Below are 17,801 nucleotides of genomic sequence, written 5' to 3' on the forward strand. Positions count from 1 at the left end.
TCAAAAGCGTACAACTACAACACACGCGCGTCCACGTCGTCCAAATATCATATGATCGACCGAAAAGATCATCGCTCCATCAAATATGCCGGACCTGATGTATGGAACAGCATCTCGCCGGCCATCCGACAGTCGACGAGCATGTCCAGTGTCCACACTCAAGTCGAAATACAAGCAATTACTATACTAAATAAATACTAGTCCATCCTCAAGATTACCGGACAAGGACCTGACCTATCGATCTCGTCTTCCATGACATGCCACCCCAGTTTTGTCGCTTGTTTTTTTCTATTCCATTTTCCGTTATTTTTCATTCAGTGTGCATGCCTCCTCTTTACATCGCTTTGGCCAAGGTGGGTGTCTGATTCCATAGACTACTCCAAGTCGCTTCGATACCTTCCTACTTTTCATTGTGTCGCATTTTTGTTTTTTGTGGTGTGTGGAACTGATAAAAATTGCTAATAAACCAATGATGATGATGAGTGTACAGCTAATCTCCGATATTCCCGGAATCCACAAACGTAGGGTCAACACCTTAGCACGAATCAGAATCAAGCCCCAGTGATCCGTATAGTATTTATATATAATATATTCCGGATAAACTGGATAATGGAACATCCAACAGAAAACCATTGGTGTATTGATTTGGAGGAAACATTTTGGCACCAGTTAGCTGGCCGGCCCGCAAGCGATTAAAATGCCCGAAACCTATATACACGCGATCCACGCTACATTTCCGACCCCTTTTAAACTTGGATAGTGTATGCGGAGCATACCATGCAGTTAACAAAAATATCATGTCCCATGTTGCATGGAGTGGACATCGGTTACGAGATATAGACTTACACCGTTATCCCCTATCGCGAATCTATACATAAGCGGATAAGTTGACCTGGTCCTTTTCAGACACGAGCCCATATATTTTACCAAGCTTATGTTTCTAAACAAGCCCACTATGTTTGCAATTTATTGCTCATCTGAATTTCAGGAGAATGAGTATTCCCAGCAGCCTATCCATGAAAAGGCGTACTGGAACTCGATTTTCCATAGAAGTCGGGGAAAAGCTAGCCTGTCTGTGATACTGTAAAGTTCAAGCATCTTCTATCACGACTAAGCATCCAACCTTACGCTCATCTCAAGCATACCCGTGAGCCGTGATGTCTATACATTGTAGACTATTTGTCATTGGTACCTGGTATTCTCTGCTGTTCCCGATGAACTATTTGTCTCAGACATGTCAATAAACAGTCAATCGCTAATTTTCGTATCGTTCGATTCAGAATCTAAATTATCGCATATTTTCCCTGAGACCGTTCTTTCGGCCTAGTGCCGAACAAACTTTACGCGAGCTAAAATGGCTCCATTAATTATGCAAAGCGAAAAGCAATCTTGCTGTTAACCGCTCTGTTCAATAATCGGCCCTCGATGCAAAGTTCGCACAGGTATTCTAAAGCATGATTTCAATTATTCCTTTGCAGATAGCGGCGACATAAACGCTCTGTGAATTCGAAGATACCGTATATGCAATACATTATCTTTGACCAGAACGTTTTGTAAGATATCGGCAGTCGACTGCGCGCAGCGCCGCAGTGTCAGGGATTGATTTTTTGTCATCTCTGATTACAGTAGGTGAAAAAGGTAATCCTTGCGCTCTATAAGGAGGCAGTTTATGGAGCAAGTTTTGTCACAACATCTACTTCTCCACATGCTAAATTGCACAAACATTCCAGTTTGCGAATTGCAACATATGCGTTACCACGGTATGTGGTCAACCGTACGTAATACGCTTTCAGTAACCCTGTTCGATCGCATAAAACCGCTTTAAATCCCTTTGAAAATTCCGATTGTGAGCACACAGTACTTATCCGACTAATTCAAGATCACGATCTTATCAATCAATGCGCGCTTGAGAAACCTAAATGAAGCTATTTTGTAGAATACCGTACTCTACAACTTGGCTAAACAAGACCACGGTATTAAGACAGATAACGACCGACAAAGCCAAGGTTTAAGGTTCCTTCTCGATTTGGGTTATTATTCCGCAGCTATGCATCGTACGAGCCTACTATGTACTACCAGAAATTAAACATGCATAATTTCGTATGCGTTGCGTAATGCGTATGTGTGTTTGTGGTTTTAATGCTGATAGGACCTCTCGGATATACCGGGACGTATTGATAGTATACGTCTCAAACCCAAAAATCTATAATTGGAAGATGGAAGTGCCCCGTACAACATTTTCAACTGCCCAGTGTCCATACAAGGCGATTAAGGTTTACGATAAAACGACGTGCCGCGATTTCTTAATGGCAACATCTGTAACGCAATCCTCAGTAGCGATGTAGTCATGAAAGGATCATTCAGTATGCAATCTATCTCGCAGTATAGTAAATTGCAATTACGATTACATGGCAGTAATCAAGACGATTTGCCATTCCTATTTTGTTTCCTTGAAATTGAGCGCACAAACACACAAGACACTATTATCATTAGTGATTGAGGAGTGTGCATCAAAAGGGAAATACATTTCATGTTACGTCACAGATAACGATTTTAAAACTTTATCGCCGACAGTGTGTTGCCCCTACTAATACAAATTTTACATCTACCTACGACCCATGCTATAACATGATTTACAAGGGGTAGCTATCAGCAGATTCAAATTTTGAGTAAGGCTGGATTAACGCTTCTGGCAAAGTATATTATTACATCGCAAAAGTATATTACAATATCGCGAATTAAACCGCGACACCGCCAAATATAGGCCACGTTTTGTACGTTCTTGCGGTGGTTTACGGATATAGAATCCAATCCAGCCCCTCGAATTGGTTGTTGTTGTTGTTGTTGTTGTTGTTTATTAACTCATATAATTGGCGCTTGCAACTCGTGGTTATTTGCGCCCACACAGTAAATTTCATAAACGCACAATGTCATGTCTTCATGAACTTCAGTCCTTTTCCGGCTCATTTGCTGCCTCCTTTCACGAGTTCGGCTCTCTCTTTATCTGGGCGTTTCAATGCGCTGTATCACAGCGGGATCGGCGATGAGGAGCCCAGATAAACCTCCGACACATCCTCGAATTAGTAATTGGACTCAGTTTCAACCATTGGAATGCATGTGAAAGCAAAATTTTGCAAATCAGAAAATACAGTTGACCGATTGGCACCCAGATTTGCGACAGGCGATTCTTGCCGTTGCGAAAGAACGTCTCCACATAAACTGGCTATATTTCATAAGTTTTGTTTTGCGATTATTTCACAGAAGAATATTATACCGTTAAATGTGTGTTGTGTGGTCATATGCCGTTAACGAGATCTTATTTACATGGCCTTACATACCGCCACAAACACAATATTATTTCTCTATGTCGAATTCGATGGTTAATCGCATTTATTGACGTTCCGGTGAGAATCGTGGCCGAAAATCTCAAAAGTGAATAGACTTGATTAGCAATAGGGACATTTAAACACATTGTTTGCAGTAAAGTTAAATACGCCCTAAGTTTGGTAAACTATATTTTAAATCACAAATTATTTGTGGTAATCCTAACGTAACCGCTGATCACGTTTTCGATGCCCTTTGAAGTTACTGGTACATCCTTGCACGGCCATAGCGCACATGCACAATAGTACATGTACAATGCATATTGCACAATGCACATGCACAGTACATGCGCAATCAGGCCGAATCGATTGGTAAAACCGTTGTGGGCATGGCATACCAGAAAATCACACGTTCTCGCGTTTACTTGCTAACCTATGTGTAATTGTGTATCGAAAGCCACAACGCGACATTTGGTACTTTTGAAAGTACAAAGTGATAAGTCGATAAAATCAATTAGGCGGTGTTAAAGAGTCGGGGTCGTTCAATGCCACCTTATGAAAAAGTCGATTTTCGTAGTCCCAAAGGGAAAGAGCTATTTATCACAACAATCGAAATCCGGCGGATCGTAATCACATGACTTTTGTCAATTTTCAGGCGTCTCAAGACTGAACTCTGAGGCAGAGGATTTGGACCAGTGATATCCCATAAGCTAGCGTTCTTATGGGTCTCATCGATCCATGAAAAGTCCACACAAATTTAATATTTGAAGAGCTTCTTGGAGGTACAGAACTTCAATATACAATTAAATAGTATATTCATATTGAAATGAACCCGAATATTTTCGGCTGACACTCGTCAAGACGTCTGCAGGACCGCATAAACCAACATGTCCCCAGATTTATCAGAACACGCTCAGCGAAAAGCTCACCCTTAACTCATCCACTTAAAATTGATGCTGATCAATCAAAGGCCATTAATTCTGCCATCGGCAAACATCTGTTGGATAATCCGATTTGTGCGAATAATTATCGAGACGACCGATTTCGAATCGTAGGGCGAGGCCGCTCACAATTCCATTTGTGTGCCTTGGAATCAACTTTTATCAAAATACACCAACCAAAACTCTGTCAACAAAAGGAGTTCGTGTACCACCTGAAAATAGTACATTGAACGCTCTCTCTTTCATGCTGGTGACGTCATATTTTGTGATACGATTGTTAGATACAATGTTCTTTCCAATTCTCTACTAGTTGCTGACGATTACCCCTGACGAGTGTCAGCCGAAAATATTCGGGTTCATTTCAATATGAATATACTATTTAACAAATTTAATAGGCAATTGTTGTTTTATTTCTATGACTATAGTTATAGTCAAATTCTGTATATCGGTAATATCACTGGTATCAGTTGTGTCTGGATATCCGGCCCGATTTTTTTTTCATTTTTGGCTGGAGCCGGATTGGAGCCGGCTTCGTACTTTTTATTATGAACACAATCGCTAGTGAGACTATTGAAGACCATGACCATGACCATGACTGTTGCAACTGCCAGTCACACACCACCAGCAGCCAATACAAACCTGTGTTCAGAAACAAACCTGTGTCTTCTTACTGTCATGTTTCTTTTTTTGCAATTCAATATATAACCTGAACCCGCACCATATATGATATATTGCAGTGGTTCCTAACCTTTTTGTCTTCGCGGACCTCCTTTGAACCGTCACGGACCCCCAAGTTTTAGTTCAAATTTAGCCCTATTACTGTACGTACAACCGCCATCTGTCTTCTGTAGGCTAGTTATAAACAGCAACAAAATGCCCTTTCTTGAAATTAACATCATACTATTATTGAGTAAATTAGGAAGACGTTAATTATTTCAACGCAAATTCTGCGGCTGCATTTCTTGAAATACACTGCAGTGTCTCGAAAATTAGCAACGTCGATTTGAAATGAACGAGTACCGAAAATCCATTAATTTCCACAAAGATCGTGGTGGCGAATGTAATAATAACGCGTAACGCTTCCGACGACACCTTTGGGTCTGATCGCAACATAGATGGCACCAATGTAACGTCCAGTCAGGGCCGTAACAGCACTTCGTCAGACCCCCAAAAAACGTGGGTCCAGGGCCCCCCATAGGGTGATAAACCGAACTTCTGGGGGCGAAGCCCCTCAGGCTTGGCGCTGTTTACCGCTACATATCAGCTAAATGGGCTGTCCGATTAGTCAGTAAGCTTTTCTCGTCTAAACGCGCCAAGCGCAAAAAAATTCTATAATTCATGGCTGAATCAGGCAATATTATTGGGAATTGCATATATATTGCTATCAATTTTAATCCTCTCTCTGCTCACGTAATCAGATTTACCGGTAGAGCTGAGTGAGGTGTGTGTGAAAAGGTAGGACCCCTCAATAATAATTAAACATCTCTGGGTGTATTTGGTACCCGTTGGCGGGAACGAAACAGCACTTATTCAGCCCCTCCCCCAATAAAGATTGAGTCTTGGGCTTCTAGTCTTTGCCACGAAATTAAAGATGTACTGCTTAGTGAGCCAGCGCGAAGTGTAAAATTTTTCGATATTATAATATAAAATAAGTCAGTACGATCGGGAATCGCATGTATATTGCTATCAATTTGTTGTCATCCCTGCTCACGTAATCGTATTTACCGGTAGAGCCCGTAAATATTGATTGAATATCTTCGGGCGGGCGGACCGGTTAGTATGACTTCGTTACATGGTGCTATTTCGTGACCTCCTGTCTGCGATATCAAAAATATAGAATCGCCCAATGTACAAAACTAAAAGATCACACGATTTCAAATTGGTATTTCTTCCATGGCACATAATTTTTCCCTGCGGGGTGGTATTTGTCTTGTGAGGTTCAGATTGCCAAGACAGGAACATTTACGCGCCTATGGACGATTAAACCTACATGTATTTCGTATATAGGTACAAAGGGAGTCCTTTTCGGCCAAGGTATTATTCTCGCTGCCTATCGTTCTGGCACACTTCTTGCAGTCGCGTGTTTTGGTGCGTCGTGGCGAGGTAATGGCCAACGCCGATATGCCCATTTCTATATAAATCGTTTGTATTTTTCTTGGGGGAAGAGTATCCAATATTCAAGAGAGTTTGCACCAAGAAATTGCGCAATTCATAAAATACTCTATAGTTTATGCTAATTCACGGAACAACTTTGGGCCCCCTTCGAGCTCGCCCCCCCCCCTAATTGAGGGGTTTGGCGTGCGGCAGTTACGGCCCTGCGCCCATAGTGTATAGTCATTTAGCAGCTCATCTTGAACTTATTCTGGAATAGCGGTTATTTATATCACATGGGTAACTGGATATTTGGGCAAGTGAATTTATTCCAGAACCAAAACATCTCAAAACAAAGAAACATGTTTGTATCAGTAGGCTATTAGAACTTTGACGTTTAAAATGAGTTTACACTGTAGAATATTTAATCTCAGACGGCATTCTGTTTACGCGAGTTTTCAAGTTTTAGCAGTTATGAAGCCAAACTGCTTTGTGATTTCTTAAATTCAAAAAAACAGAGAACTCAGGTTACAGTGCTCTTCCACCTTTTTCGTCGTGGTGCAACCTTTGAGCGTTTCCTCGAAACTCGTACACCCCTGACCAGATAACTCATTGATTCGTCCGTATAGGCTAAGCCTGATCCAGGGGAGTTCAGCCTCCCTATTATTCACGGCCGTGCTTCGAATACACGTATAGCATACAGCCGCTGTCCGGCGGAGAGTCGTCGTGACCCGTCTGGACGTCATATACTCCTGTTAAATTGACTGCTGGGAACTTCGAAAAGCGGAGACGTGTTCTGTGGCATCACTCATTTCTTGAGATATGCCTTGCATACAATAGTTTTCAATTGTAGCAGCAGAACATCCCCGCAGGGGCGTACTATCTATGCTCCAATATCGCGAGTATAAATCTGGATTCTGACGTTTGGAAAATTTATTTGATCGATAATATTGGTTGTTTCATATATTACTGTCAAAAACTATTGATCCATTTTTAGCCAACGTTATCACATTAAACCAGTGGTTCTTAACCTTGTCTCCAGCGCCCCCCCCCCCCCCCAGGGGGCGATTTGGATTTTGAAGGGGGCGGAAACGCTCAGGGGACGAAATGGGTGCACTGGGCTCAGGGGGCGGTATTGGGGCGCTGAAGAAAATAGGATTCACAGTATAGGGTGTAGTAAGTAGGAGTACAGTGGTAGGGAACCTTTCTCGACCGAAGAGCCAGATCCACAGAAAATTTTCAATTGTAACTCCCAAAGAGCCATACATGTCTATCAACTGTTACGTCACAATTGAACATCCCGTATTCGTAGCATCGCGTCACGTATTCGTAGCACTAATATAGGATTCTGTCCGCATGGGTAGGTGGAGCCAAACATGGTCACTACAGCAGTACATACCCAGCGTGTGATACTTCAGTGACGTGGGGTTAGGAGAGGCCAGGGAGGCAGTGCCTCAGATGTCGTCAGGGAAGAGTGAGGGACAGCCATGAAGCCTTCAATGGGTATTGGTATATTCTATCGATGTTTATGAATGACTATCGATGTCTATGAATGGCCAACACAGCGCAACTCATTGTAAATAGCTTAAAATTTATAATCACTGATGTTAATGATGTAATCACTGATGTAATTGTCGCGCTGATTTTGAAAATCTGAGTATTTATCGGCTTCCAAAATATACGGCATATAACGTAACGTTGTGTCGCACACCTACGTTTTTACGGCGGCGCTAGAAAGCCACAAACCCATCCAGAAAATGGATAGCTATGTCGTTGTTTTCAATTTGAATTTGTAGTTGTGAATGCCACTTTCAAGGCAATTTATTTCTCGATGGGGATCAGGGACATAATGTGTAGTTGAAAGCGGCATTGTCCCAAGTGCCGCAACGTCTGCTATATTCTTTCGTCAATCAAGCTATCGTGCAATCCATGATTTCTATGCGCGCTATGGTGAGTGGATCGAATTCGCGAGTGGTCTTAGTCGCCGGATCGACATCTAGTTAAATTTGGGGATTGTGAAAAGAGGGCAGTATGAGCCACTGACCCTGGATACCCCACTGTCTTGACCTCTCAAAGACATGTCCATGCTGTCACGAGAATAATTATTCTCGCCTTCACGAAAATTAACTATCAAGTTGCTGCAATATCGATAAACTAGTTACAAACTTTAAAATTTCTCAATTTCTCAATTAGAAGTTCTGTACCTCCAAGAAGCTCTTCAATTAGCCATATATTATACCCAAAAAAGGCATGTATGGTTCGCGAGCCATAGGTTCCCGACCACTGATATAGTAGAACAATTCTTCTATAGGCCTATATCCCTGAGTTCTCACTGCCAACTAAATCGACAAAATCTGTTAATTCACAACATTTTTCGTTGCGCTTATCGCGAAATATCCACTGACAATCTTTCCATGAATGCAGTGGTTTATTTTAATTGATGTAAAATGAATTTGGCGTACTTTTGAATTGCCAATTCCCCATTAAAACACTCTCAACCCGAAAACGGATTTAGCCACTTACCCATTATTTTACTACAGTCATTAAAATAGGGGGGCGCCAGACCCAGGAAATTTTTGAAAGGGGGCGCTGGAGAAAAAAAGGTTAACAACCACTGTATTAAACGATAGAGCTGATGGTGTTCAAAAATTATGGGCACAAATTTATAATGATGCATCTCCCGGTTTTTATTGTTCCGTTGTTGGATGCTGTTATTTGTGACCTTCTATCAACATTGTAAGCATAGTCGAAATATACATTGGAATCGAATAACGTAACAGTAAAACTTTCATTCGTGAGACGCTCACTATTTCGATTTGGTATTTCTATACGCGGTGCATCATTTTCCTCTGCAGTTCGCAATTGTTCGGAGGGACTCAGATTACGCTATCATATCAAAAACGTAAACCCAAAGTGACACTTAATCGCACGAAGCGCGAAAAAATTGTTCAGTTTAAATTCTCCTAAAGATTTGGGAACCAATTCAAATAGCATATTGACAGTCGCCAACACATGCCGCATAATTATTGTTTCGACATGGAACACGATGAAAAAAATCTTCGGGAATTGGGAATTGGGACAAATATCTTCGGCAAACCAAGAACACTCAATACCATTCGTGCGATCACCATTCGGGAAGACTTGTTACTTTCGACTTCATTTTTATCACTCAAGTCTCGCATACTACTCTTTTGTATTTCGCCACAGATGTCTTTGCAAGAGACTTTGCAATCGAACCACTTTTTTACTTGTTCTGCCTCCAACTTGACCCAAAACCTTTATCGTTTCGAAAATTTCCTGCCACTTTCCGTCAACCATAGCTTTTGTTTCCAAATTGGAGACGGACTTCAGCAAAAAAATATAGTTTCGACGAACAGATCGACCTATTCCGTACGTGACCGCCTTGGTTGGAATGTAGCCGACAAAACTTTCATAATATAATTTTTTTTCTCTTTTTTTTTAGATATTTTATTGTATTTTGTTCGTATCATAATCCGCCATTCGACATGTAAACACGCTACACACGATACATTCAAGATTACTAACGTTATTTCTTCATTTTTCCACGTTTTGTATATTTTTTGTAAGTGCTGTTATATTCAACTATTTAAAACAATGAAACCACATGATCACAAACACATATTGATATTTTATTACATATAGGCCCGTACATGTAGCTACCTTCTACATTCATCCTGAAAGTTTGCATGAAACAATTATTGTCTTTGAGAAAGTAACATCACGAATATACATCATAGCATATATATTGATTTGAGTTGAACGACGATTGTTGGGTCGACACATGCATGCAAATGCATGCATAATTATCGTCTGACATTTTTGACCAGATGTTGTACAAACAGAAATTTTACTGCGAAAACAGAATATACAATATAACACATAAGCTACACATCTTATACTGTAATGATATGCTTTTTAAAATCATGCTATTCCACTGCAACTTTGGAATCAATCATTATCATAGCATATGATAGCGATTTCAATCCTACTATAGTGAAAAACAATTTCATTCAAATCTCTCAATTCAGTTATTTACGCGGAAATCTTTCTGCCGTAACAAAAACGAAAATCACGTTGATGTTTCAGGGATTGAATGAGATCTTCTTCGATCGAACGTCAAAAAGTTCCTCGAGAAATTTTACTTTGCCGGCGGAAGGAGTTTTTTTGAATGATAGACTGGAATCCTGTGTCGTGAAATGCAAGTTGACAAAGTGAAATGCCTTCTACAAAACCAAGCGGGACAAAACTATTGTCTGAGAAGCAAACCTGGGCGTTGAAGCGACCACCGGTGGAGCCTCCTATCCTGATGACGTCATCTCCTTCGTCCCTCAACCGATACGCAACATTTCCCACGTTCAAGAAGATAACCTGAACATTGTGCACAAACTTGAGCAAGGTGACGTCACCCAACGAACGCCGGCACGTCATAATACACGGACCCTGATCGATGCATCACGTGCCGCACGCGACACGCCTTGCGTCATTGACACGGTTGATTGATCCACGCATAAGCTGTCGGTGGCGCATTCGTACGCCAAGTTGATTGAAGATCTCACCTCCCAATGCAGGTTTCCAGACCACGCTTCAATCCGAGGATGTCCGAGGAATGAACGGAGCGCGCGTGCTGAGAACTTGCTATGCGAGTGCTATTCGTGCATGTGTATTTGGATTTCTTTTCGAGCTGCGAGCGGAGCGACCGAGTGAGAATTCGCTGTTTTTCCATTTGATCCGGGACTGTGACGAAACACGTAATGCCTTCGTGGTTGTTTCATACATCGACTCTCGTTGACATGCACAATGAACACTCGTTGTCGCCAATCCGGCCAGTTTCAAATGGTGGCGCAAACAGTGAACGCAGCACACTAAATCGTTAACAATAACCGGCTGCTGATACAGATCGTCGTCGCGGTGTTTAATTTGCGTATGCTCGCGATATATGTATCATGTTGATAGTAGGCAATAGGTATGCGTGAGCGTGACCTATGCACATTGTTCAACTGCGAGCATTATTTTATATGAACTTTGTTCTTATATACGACCCTACTTTGAACGAGCACCAATCGTTATCCCGCAATTCTTCACTGAACATTTGAATCAGCCGCTTATACCGTGCTTAAATACAACAACAGCCCGTTTACTGCTGCAGGACAGAAACAGCACTTGTTTAGCCCATTTCTCAATCTGGTAATTGCCTATATTAAACCCATTTTTAGCATCTATCCGCCTACGTGGTCAGAATTACCGGTATAGCGCTAAGGAAGGTGGTGTCGTGGCCACGGTGGTGTATTCTTAAGGGCTCGTGATTAATAACCATAACATTGTCGGAGGGGCCTGATGTTGGTGTTACTTTGTTAGGCTACATGTTGTTAAGTCATTCGAAACAAGGACGCTATATTTGACAAATAGCAGCCCAATTATATAGTTTATAATGATATATATTTCAGCCCTTTGGTCGCAACCTATCACACGAAGGTCACCGTATATTGGAATCCGGAAGGAGGACACTATTTCAAATTTTTCAGACTTAGAATACTAGAGTTAAATCCGGAAACAATGGTAAATTTCCCACGACATTGGGGTTGGTCGACTAAAGATATAAAAAAAAGGTTAAACCACGAATTTCCTATTTAGCGTCATTTAGGCCCATTTTCAATCGAATTTGTCCGCTATCTAAGCTGTAAAGGAGGACGAATTGCCAAAAAAGAAGAAGGACGTCTCGTATGGTAACCCTGCGGCCTACATACATGCATTCTACATATAACACAACCAATGTTCCCTCTATTTTTTCAAGACTCTGCGCAAACACGCCAACTCACTGCGCAGGCCCTCGGACAACAGTGCGCAACCATCCTCCAATAGGGTGCTGAAGCTAACTACTGGGGGGCTTCGCCCCCCAGACCCCCCTACGGCTTTAGGCTTCCTCTGGTACTTATCATGTACATTGGGTGCCCATTTAGTAGTAGCGTCTCTAAACACGCGAAGCGCGAACATTTTTCTATAATTTATGATTGCACAGGCCAATATGACCGGGAATTGCATATATATTGCTATTAATATTAATAAAACATCTTCGGGCGCACCCGTTGATATAATGACTTGGTTACATGATGCTATTTCGTGACCCCCTATCTGCTATGTCAAAAGATATTGAAATCGCCAAAACGTACTAAAGTAAAAGACGTACACGATTTCAAATTGGTATTTCTTTACTGGAAAATAATGTTCCCTCGATATGGCATTTGTCTTGTTGTGGGACTCGGATCGCCAAAACAGGAGCATTCGGCGCCATCCATTTAGGCGCCCATGGACATGGTCAATTACACATATATTTGTAGCCTATACATCAAAGTTTTCGGTCAGCACCGTGGCAGTTTTTTTCGCCCAAGGTTTTCTCGCTGCTGATCGTTCTGACGCACTTCTTGGATTACATAGCCTGTAACTTCATTTGTCTTGGCGCGTCATGGTGCGGTAATCGCCGACGCCCAACTGCCCATTTCTATAGATCATGCCTAATTTTTTGTTGGGAAAGGGTACCCAATAATCAGATATCTTACAATAATAAAACGCGCGTAGCGCGAAAAAATATTCCTGAAAAATATCAAAAAATACACCATGATTTATGTTAGCCTAATTCTCGAAATAATTTTGGACCCCCTTCGAGCTAGGCCCCTCCAATTGGAGGGTTTGGGGTGCGAAAGATACGGTCCTGAGTAAATCTTACGCAATGTTCATGCCATGCGAAGAAGACTATCATTCGTTAGTTTCTCGCAGATTAACTTCGAGCTAGCCCATTGTTATTTAAAACTTTGTTAAACCATGTTCTTTCGCCATTCCCAGAAAATAATGCGCTATTGAAATGATATCAGTATCGCTCACGTGTACGAGGCCATACTAAAATAATATTTTCGGTGAGGCGCAGGTGATTGTGAACTCTAATTTCTCCACGGAGCGCAATAGTTACCTTTGCGGGGCGCACTTGTACCTCGGTTTCAGACTTCAGTGATAACACTATTTGGCCCTGGCAATGTTCCATCTTAAATTTCACGAATATGCGCGCCTGCGTGGTCCATTGGACAACAGTGCGCAACAACTATAAAAAAAAAACATCATTTCTGAATTTTTGTGCGCAGCGTAGATTTTCTGTGCGCAGACACCGTTTCAGCACTGCGCATTTGCGCACGTGCGCAGCTTAGAGGGAACATTGAACACAACCAATTATGCTGCTTTTGCGCAGCAATATGAGAGACTGCTTGCCCGAGCGTAACGATGGGAGTTGCGTTTTTTGTTCACTACTTCTAATTCGTAATATTTTTGTGAACTACTCACCAACATTTCGCTATTTTCACTTCGTCAAGTAGAAGTAGTTTAATCCCCAATAAGAATGATAGCCAATGGAATTTCGGGGCTGTTTTCACGTAGTACAAACGTTTAATTTTCATAAAAATCATGTAATTGAATAGTAGATTCATATTGAAATGAACCCGAATATTTTCGGCTAACACTCGTCAGGGTTAATAATGAATATACTATTCAATTGTATATTGAAGTTCTGTACCTCCAAGAAGCTGTTCAAGAGTCATGTAATAACCATATTTTTCGTTGCGCTTCGCGCACAGTAGATATGGAGTGACAAATATGTTTTGACGAAAGTATCGTTGAATATAATTTAGATAACGGATTCCGTGGTTCCGTTCACACCGAATTGTCGCCTATATCAAATATTTCATCGCAGTAAGTATGGCCCCCAATAACGTTTGAAATTACCGTTTCGCAATTACCTATTATACCTAGCAGCCCATGACGTCTCCTAATCGGAAAAGTGGAATTTGTCTTTTTTTTAAACGGTATACCAGTTTCAGCAGACCGCCGTTGAAACTTTCTGGACAAAAGACATGAAATATATCTTCCGCTTTTTAGAAGTAGTAGGCCTATTTATATTTGTCTTTCAATTACGAGTATTATACTTTGAGTTCTAATTATAGTTTCAGTTTTTTTGTCTGGAGGACATACATGTTGAAGCATAAAAGCAAGTCTAGTAATGCCTTATATTTTCCGAAAATAAAGCCATACATTATATGGCATTTTTACGATCTGCCATATTTTTAATTACCGTATACTAATCGCGCAAAGTGTTAAAGCCGTATCCGACACAACTTCTCCGTATTGCTCTTCAACTGGACTAGGGGCCTTATAATATGGGGGAGGGCTCCATGCCATAAAATTCTCTAAAACAAGGTGTTCGAGCAAACAAATGATTAGTATCGCATTTCCATATCAATACTATAATTTACATCCCATGATGTGGACGACTACTTATTCTGTCAAAAATTGACAATTCATGCAATGCAACAATATGAATCAAGCTCTCTACACCTTCCACATGGCGCCATTTGCATCTCTTGACAATCCATGCGATCGAATTACGATCGTTTTCACAACTACTTACTGACTTCAGTAGATTTAAAGTCAGTTAATTCTACTTCTACTTCAAGTAGTTTTAGGTTGCTTATGTAAAAAGTACTTTTACTCGTACTTGAGTAGATTTTTTTCGTCGCTACTTCTACTTGAATAGCTTTCTTGACTACTTTGACCATGTCTGATCTTTTCATATATCACACCCAAGTTGACCTTCAAAAAGAAGAACAATTTTCTTGTTCTTGAGGAGGAATAGAGTTCTAAATAAACTTATCGCAATATGGAGGCTCAATTTAACAATAACTCACTTTTATAAAGTTGATCCGTTGATTGTTCGTAAACGAGTCCGGAAACAAATCTGCGAACGACCGACCATCGATTTTCGTGGAGACGTTTTTCGTCGAATCGAGAGAATTTTCTGGCTGTCATATGAACTATAAAGTTTGCTGCAAGGAACTCTTGTATGCTTTGATGACAGAAGAAGAAGATAAAATCACCCTAAATTAAATGTCGACTGAGCAGATTGTTACCGGGAACCTTCATAATCAAGTCCTGAACCTCTTCGGTAGACAAACCTAACTCTCGCAAATCCTCCGCATAAAATACGACTCGCCCTTCTTTCATTCCTCTATAAGCCATTTCCTTCAATTTTAATAATATTTTGTCTATATGGTCACGCTGTCGGATATTTTCGACGCGTTGAAGAGCGGCAATGATTCTTCTATACAGTTCGGTAACTGTGGTCGGTGGAGGTCTCGTCAGATCTCTTGCCATTACAACTGCTGTTAAAATTAGGAACACGGGAACCGACACCAAGTTGAGTAGCCTGGGCGACATACTATTAATATTTCCCCAGGCCTCATCACCATCTTTTCCGATTAAAAACACGAACAGTTTTTGTGCGTCCTTTGGCGTCAATCCTGAGAGAATAATGATGTCGCTAGGTCGTGCCTCCGCAGGTAACTCTGACACCTTAAATTCGCGTGATGCGAAGACGATTTTTGCCTGGGGAAACAGATTACCTGACAGTATGTTGTACATGATCGTTGCTGTATCGGCATGGGAGAATGAATTAATTTTATTGTACTTTGCACCATTGCCTATCTTCCACGTAGCCTGATCTAGGCCGTCGAAATATAAAACTGCATTCGTTTGGTTTTCCAGCAACCACTGATAAGCATTTTGCTCATCTGACTCATTTCTGAAAAGTCCCCCGAAGAGAAATGTAGATGGTTTCACATCACCAGCGTACTGGATGATTTTCAATTCTATATAATGTATCATTTTCGATACTACTTGATTGGACCCTTGTGTTAGGGAGGTTGCATCGAGCGATTTTCTCGCTAATCTACGCATGAGAGTGGTTTTCCCAGATCCCGCAGACGCGACAATGCCTATGACCGAATGTTCGTCTAGGTGTGAGGAATTAGTTTCTCCAGTAATTGACTTTATAAGCTGATCTAACGACAAGGTATCCTCATCTTGCTCTTTGTGTCCGTGAAAGCCTATTTCTTTTCTCAATTGAGTTTTCAATACCTTCTCCCACTTTATACCTAGCCATGTCCGCGTTTTTATCCTGACTTCCATGTCTTCGACGTCTTGGTAATTTCCTTTGAAGTAATCCTTAACTTCAACCTTTCTCATCCGAGGGTTAACTTGGAAGTCCGGTCGGTGCAGACCCTCAGTCTTGAAATCATCAAGAATTTTGTCGGTAGTCTTCTGTCGTGTGTTGGAGTTGACGATGTCTACTAGTGCCGAATACTCTTCTGCAATACAGAGATTACTTGCAGTTATCATTATATAGGCTAACTATCACACTCACAGACTCACTGCGCCGACCCTTGAACAACTGAGAAAAAAAGGTCATCACTTCATATTTTTTTGTGCAACTTCGATTTTCTGCGCACAGAGACCATTTTGCGCACGTGCGCAGCTTAGAGGGAACATCGCTTATGGGACTATCCGAATAACGGTCCACCTCTCTTTTAACCTTACCAGTGTTACCTTTTGATAGATGTGATCAGATTTAAAATAATACAATTATCAAAATCCGCAATCTCTTATGAATTATGTCAGTAAAATGGAAGTTATTAGAAATTCATTGTACGAGGCAAATTCTAAATCCAAACATAAAAATGGCGTGAATCGCAATCCGGACAAATCCTTCAAATCTATTTTTATGCAAATAATAATCATGTATAAGTATGAGTATCTTGGACTGGTAATATTATTATATTTTTTTTTCAGAGCATCACTGTAAATACACGCATGATCCGGGAGCTTCTTGCCCCTTCAGTAAACGAACGAGATTGAAGTAAGCTTATGAAATTTCAGTAATAAAGTCAAATTGTTATTCCTATGCAATGCACGAAGAGGTAGAAATGATTGAAAACGAAGAATCGGCATTACGAAAATTGTGCTGTGATTTTAGAGTATAGTATGCATGTGGTGAATCCTTGTATTCCATTGTCCCGTCCTTTACATTTAGTTAACCAATTATTACTTGATCACTAATCTTCTCCTTTAGATATCGTGTCGCCGGTGCTTTGTCGTTTCTTGGTACCTTAGTTGCTGGCCCAGTTGTATTGCGTATAGTGCTCGTTCACAGTTAATAAAAGCTTTGGTTATTGAGTGTAATTTAAGTCTTCACAAGTTTGTCATTTAGTCTAGTGGTGAATTCTAAGTCTTTCGAATAATAAACTATGCACAGTATGAGGTTGTTCAAGAAGGACATTTTTTCCGGATTCTGGAGAGATTTACCGAGAGAAATAAAAGTAAGAAGTAGTTATCGTCAGTACTCAATTAGAAGTAGAAGTCATTCATTACTGACAATCTGTGATAGCCACTTCTAGGTTTTACAGGTATGACAATCAGAAACCAAGTAGCCCTACAATTGATCAGAAAACCAGTGCCTGAAAGGTTGGCCACGAATAGATATAGTTCATCTTAAATTCTAGGAGCAAATCGCTTCCTCGATGCGACTAAGGACGTAATTCTTAGGCTTGGGGTA

At 40.9% G+C, this 17,801-nt stretch overlaps 1 protein-coding gene across 3 annotated transcripts in view; it reads right to left on the reverse strand.

Annotated features, from left to right (window-relative positions):
• The window catches only part of LOC145458854 (protein NLRC5-like), a 134,171-nt gene that overhangs the window by 91,322 nt on the left and 25,048 nt on the right, over positions 1-17,801 (reverse strand). For 2 of the 3 annotated variants that reach the window (XM_080337356.1, XM_080337357.1), the window contains exons 2-3: positions 15,100-16,557; positions 11,046-11,110 (exon numbers count right to left, since the gene is read on the reverse strand). The exons of the other annotated variant lie outside the window; for it this stretch is intronic. In XM_080337356.1, coding sequence (XP_080193482.1) covers positions 15,290-16,557 — 1,268 coding nt within the window. In that variant the 3' untranslated portion in view covers positions 11,046-11,110; positions 15,100-15,289. Of the gene's footprint in view, positions 1-11,045; positions 11,111-15,099; positions 16,558-17,801 lie in introns of those variants that run through there. 3 annotated transcript variants of the gene reach the window in all.

Source organism: Botryllus schlosseri, chromosome 16 (assembly GCF_051294905.1).
Source record: "Botryllus schlosseri isolate E-star chromosome 16, Bs_hap1, whole genome shotgun sequence".
Lineage (NCBI taxonomy): Eukaryota > Metazoa > Chordata > Ascidiacea > Stolidobranchia > Styelidae > Botryllus > Botryllus schlosseri.